Source organism: Zingiber officinale, chromosome 6A (genome assembly GCF_018446385.1).
Source record: "Zingiber officinale cultivar Zhangliang chromosome 6A, Zo_v1.1, whole genome shotgun sequence".
NCBI lineage: Eukaryota > Viridiplantae > Streptophyta > Magnoliopsida > Zingiberales > Zingiberaceae > Zingiber > Zingiber officinale.
In genome coordinates this window covers 144,304,519-144,310,238 of record NC_055997.1, presented here as the reverse complement: position 1 = coordinate 144,310,238, position 5,720 = coordinate 144,304,519, and the positions used below count along the sequence as shown (strand labels likewise).

The following is a 5,720-nucleotide window of genomic DNA, read 5'->3' as shown; positions in this document are numbered from 1 at the left end:
TGCATAATTATGATCTTCTAAATCCAATTATGATCTTATTTTTAAATTTAGAATCTTAAAAAATAAAATAAAATAAAATTAAAAAATTATAAGAGAACCTTAATTAAAAATAAAAACCTAATTTTTAATAGATTATTTAGAAGAGAGAAAATATGAAAAATAAAGTGAATAAAAGAAGCTTAGGTTTATATTAAATTGATATTGTTGCATTCCTAATGACCCACTAAATTTATTATTTTATTTTTTTTCAAATTTATTAATGAGTTTTGATTGGATTAAATCCATGTATATTCTTATTTTTAAATTTAGAGCATTAATAAAAAAATAAAACAAAACTTAAAAATTACAAGGAAAACTTAACTTTTTTTTTAATAGCTAATTAAAAAAAACAACAACTAAATTAATACTATTCTACTCCTAATGACCCGCTGGGTAGATTCAATGAAATAACCACCCACGTCACTGCCATGGCGAGCTGGAATTTGTAAATAATCTTAATTATTGGAGAATGGAGACCCAACCCTTTTTAATAATTCATCAAAAAGAGAGACTTGAAGAAGTCGTCGCCCTGCAAAAATATTACTTCTATGTTCTCCTCCAAGCTGATATCTATCATTAGCCAGATCCACACCCAACAACTTGTGCATCCTTAATTCATCCGGAGCTATGGAAGCAACTTTAGTAACTGCTGCGTCTCGCTTCATGGTCCAGAATGTGTCAGATCTCCTCCAACTCGAGGAGAAACTCAAGGCAATAACTGCAAGTAACAAAACGAAGATGAAGAAGCTCAAGGAGTTATCCAAGATCATTGACGCGGTGATCCAAGATGTCGACTCCCGCCCTTTTATTGATGCTGCTGTGAAGATCTTGCTGACGAAGCTCAAATACTTGGCCTACGATCTCGAGGATGTTGTGGATTACTATGACACCACAGTCTCGCAGAAGAAGCAGAGATCAAACACTTCTTTAAGGTCGGTGCGTGATTTCTTCTCCCCTAATAATCAAATTGTGCTTAAGAGTAGGGTAGGTGGCATGATTAAAGCTATAACAGAAAGTCTGGATGATATTTTGCTGCAAAAGTCCATTCTTCTCAATTTGCCACAAGGCAGTATCCGTATGTCGGAACTAAGTCTCCACAGAGATACCCACTCCCGCAATAGTTTGGTTGTTATAGGGAGAGAACCAGAGAAGAATATGATTGTCGACATGTTAACAAAGGATGATGATGATGATGAAAGCGACCATGGCACAGTGAAGGTCATTGCCATCGTTGGGATGGGTGGCCTGGGAAAGACTACACTTGCTCAGCTTGTTTTCAATGATGCGAGAGTGAAAGATCACTTTGCAAGTCCAAGAATGTGGAAACTTGTCGGGGCTGAATTTGATCATGCAAAGATAATGAAGTCTGTTTTAGAACTGGCTACTGGTGCACCGGTCAACATCTCAGAAATAGAATTAGTGAGGCAGAACCTAGAAACAGCATTATCTGGGAAGAGATTTCTGCTCGTGCTGGATGATGTATGGAATGAAGATCAAGAAAAGTGGGAGGTACTGAAAGCAACCTTAATATGTGGGGCGAAAGGAAGCAAAATTTTGGTGACAACCCGTAGCCAAAAGGTCTCTTCAATTATGGGCTCATCCAATACCACCACCCACCAAGTACAACAGTTGTCCAAAGATGATTGTTTGTCCTTGTTTCAACAATTTGCTTTTGGAGATCAAGCAGTGGATCAAAGTTTGATGGAAATTGGTGGAAAGATTGTTGAGAAATGTGGCGGTGTGCCCTTAGCTGCCATATCTCTTGGTAGCATGCTCTATGGCACTCGAGATGAGACTTATTGGGACTCGGTATTGAAGAGTGAAATATGGCAGCTCCAAGATAAGGAACAGAAAGTGCTAGCTGTACTAAAGTTGAGTTATGACACTCTCCCTCCACAGTCAAAGAAGTGTTTTGCATTTGGCTCCTTATTCCCGAAAGACTATAGGATGCAAAAGGATGAATTGATAAAGCTGTGGATAGCAAATTATGGCTTTATACATTCGGAAGGAAATTTTGATGCTGAAACAGAGGCCAACCGTGTCTTTGATGGTCTTGTGCTGAGATCATTCTTTCTCTCGGACCCTTTAGAAGTTCATCCTCATGTAACCAAGTGCACGATGCATGACTTGATGCATTACTTGGCACGATCAATGTCTGAAAACGTATATTGGAATGTTGAAGACTCAGTGGAAGATATTGGAAACAGAACGTATCATTTGCACCTATACTTGGCAGATATATCAAAAATTACTCAGGCCTTAGACAAGAAGCCATTGTACTTGCGTACCCTTATATTGAATTGTTGCAAATTATCTCTGAATGGCAATCTACTTAAAATTGACTTCTCAGAACTGAAATTCTTGCGGGTGTTAGATTTAAGTAACAATGAGATCAAGGAGGTGCCAACATCAATAGGAAATCTGATATATTTGAGGTACCTCAACTTATCTAGCAATTGTATTGAAGTTCTACCCGACTCCATTACCCTTCTCTCCAATTTACAGTATCTCAATCTCAGTTGGAATATGGAACTTCAAGAGCTACCAAAAGATTTGGGGAATATGCAAAGCCTTCGAGATCTTAATTGCAGGCGTCATGAGTTTCGAGATTTTAGATTGACACACATGCCTCGGGGATTGTCACGGCTAACTAATCTTCGAAGTTTACCTGTCTTTGTTGCTGGGGATGGACCTGACGCATGCCCAATTACAGAACTTGAGAATTTGAAACTTCATGGAGAAATGGATATCATATTTTCCGAGAATTTTACTAATTACTCTTGTGGTGGACTAAAAATCTTGAAGAATAAAGACCTGAATAAACTATGCATAAAGTTTAATGGTTCAGAAAGATATGACGAGGCCATGTTGGATGATCTTTGTCCCAACACAAGCTTAAAGAAGTTGTGTATAAAGGATTATGTGAGCCGACAATTTCCAGCATGGTTGATGAAGTCACAGTTGCCAAATTTGGTTGAAGTGAGCCTTAAAAGCTGCTGTGGTTGTGAGCACATTCCTCAGTTTCGAAATCTACAGTTTCTTAAGAAGCTTGAATTATGCAAAATGGATGGCATCACACAGATGGGTGCTGAGTTCCATGGGGACGGAGGCTTTCCTTCCCTTCAAGAGCTCTGCTTGACTCGGATGGATAATCTAGAGGAATGGTCAAAGTCTGATGGTGACGGTAAGTTGTTCCCTTCACTGCAGTTGTTGCGGCTTTCTGATTGTCTTAAATTGAAAAGTATGCCGAGGCTTCCTACAATCCAACACCTTGAGATATCATGCTGTAGAGGGAGCCTACTCTCATGCATCGGAAGTCTGACTTCTCTTTCGGATCTCAAATTGGATAAGATGCGCGACATGACAGTTTTTCCAAGTGGTTACATCAGAAACCTCACATCCTTGGAGGAATTACAAATTACAGAATGCAGACAACTCCAATCTCTTCCTGGGGATGAAATGCAGCACCTAAAATTGCTTCGTTTATTGACCATTAAAGGTTGTCCGAGTATAATATTGCAGCCAGAAGAACTCGTACAAATCTTGAATTCAGTACAAGAGTTCCAAATACAGATTTGTGGCAACACAGTCGATTTACGTGGGCAACTGCAATCCTTACACACGCTCAAAGAATTGTGTCTACGCGGTGCACATGGATACAAACCGAAGTACGGAATCGCAAAATTAGAAATTTGTTGTTGTGATGATGAATTGGATCCACTGATGACAGCAGAACCAACAAGCAGTGTGCTAGAAAAACTATACATAGATGATTTTTCCAATCTCAGGACTTTGCCTCACTGGCTGCAGCATCTCAAGTCTCTTAGTTTACTATCAATCGAGAACTGCCCACGATTACAAAGTGTGCCTGATTTGAAGAATCTACCTATGTTGAAAAGTTTGAGGGTTTTCGATTGTCCAGAATTGGAAAGAAGATGCGAAAAGAAGACAGGCAAAGATTGACCCATCATCTCACATCTTCCCTGTGTTAATATTTAACAGCTCCTCGTATTCAACCGGACAGGGTTAGAAAGGTAAGTTAGAAAATCATTTAATTAGTTGAATAAAATAACAGTATTTCTATAGTTACACAACTAAACTGCTTGTTTGCTGGGATAGAACATGATTTCTTTTATATAATTATATATATATTATTAAATAAAGTACTTATATCTTGATAAAATGTAACAATGGCACAATATGCTTTGTATGTAGCTTCCAAGACAAATATATTGTAATTCAAATGTGATCATATTGATCGGAATACTTCTAAAAGATAAATATCAATTATTCCTCCAATCCCTTAATCATTTGGCGTCGGTTATAGATTAATCCTATAATTTATTTCTCTTCATATAACGTTAAAACGGACCATGTGAAACACTTGAGGATAAACATCAATTCAATTATATATGTATAGTGTTGTTATCATCCTTTAATTTTTCAATATAATAATATTGATTTGTTTCCTTTAATCGTAGGATAAAAAGTCGAGGGAGTTGGCTGAGCATATATAAGATCATGGTTATTTTTTATAGGTGCATCTGTTGTGCTTTATGAATTAAGTTGTTCGCATATATATGATTTATTATATATATGTCACATTGCTACTTATTTTGTTGTGGGATGCATTATGATTTTTCTCTTTTAAGGATTATTACTATGTTGTGTGGAATTTTGTTGTTGTTTTATGATGTATAATTATGTAATAAATAAACAATTTGATATTGAGTGACCGTTTTAATATAAGTTTATCTTAAATGTTTTGTTATTGAGATTCTTGATATATAATGCATCTCGAAAAGTGTAAAGAAATATATTTTTATTTCATTAAAATTTTAAAAATTTATTGATACTTGGATCGACACATAAATTGAAACAGGATGATTAATACACTTTAAAATCGTTGGTATAGCTGTTATGTTTTTTTTTTTACTTAAAATTTTATATCGATTGTTATGTTTAAAAGTACCAATAAATTTGATATTAGTTAGCTATTTTTAAACTCTATTATAACTAGCTAGCCTTTAGAATCATAAAAAAACTAAAATTTAATCTAATTAATTATAATCGAGGACTATATATATATATATATATATATATATATATATAACCCATAATATTAAATTTTCATTAAAACTTAAATATTTTGTTTACATTTGAAATAAAATAAATAAATATAAGATAAATAACTAATATCAAAAACTACCATAATTCTTTATTTAAAATCTTGACTATAACGGTTCATATTCAATTGCATTGAAACCTTTTGAACTAAACATACTAAAATTGTCGATACAATCATGGCTAAGGTGATTTAAGTTAAGGTAAATGAAATGAGACTTCACTTGTGTAACAAGTGTGTATGAAAAGTCAATGCAAGTTGGAAGATCAAATGTAAGATAAGGAAAATTCAAGATGATCAAAGACTGTATTCTTAGTAAAAGGTAAAAACTCAAGTAGATCATTAGATCAGATGCAAGTGAAAAGTTCATACAGTTGGAAGACCGAATGCAAAATAAAAAAAAGTCCTAGAAGATCAAGGATCGAATTCTTGACAAAAGGTGGAAATTCGAGCAGATCATGATATTGGATGCAAGTTCAGATGAAGACCCAAAAATGAGAAAATTTTATACACATCAAGTATTTGGAAAAAAAAAGTAGAGAAGTTTAGGAGATTT

The 5,720-nt window shown here is 34.9% G+C and overlaps 1 protein-coding gene across 1 annotated transcript; it reads left to right on the top strand.

The window, feature by feature from the left end:
• Positions 1-526: 526 nt before the first annotated feature.
• Positions 527-4,783, top strand: LOC121998469 (putative disease resistance protein RGA3). Its single transcript, XM_042553412.1, has 2 exons — positions 527-4,073; positions 4,521-4,783. The coding sequence occupies exon 1, from the start codon at positions 667-669 to the stop codon at positions 4,000-4,002; it is 3,336 nt and encodes a 1,111-aa protein (XP_042409346.1). The 5' UTR covers positions 527-666; the 3' UTR covers positions 4,003-4,073; positions 4,521-4,783.
• The last annotated feature ends 937 nt before the right edge of the window (positions 4,784-5,720 follow it).

What these genes read in the sequence shown, in the direction of transcription:
- LOC121998469 (XM_042553412.1), top strand. Translation starts at nt 667, where the DNA reads ATGGAAGCAACTTTAGTAACTGCTGCGTCTCGCTTCATGGTCCAGAAT.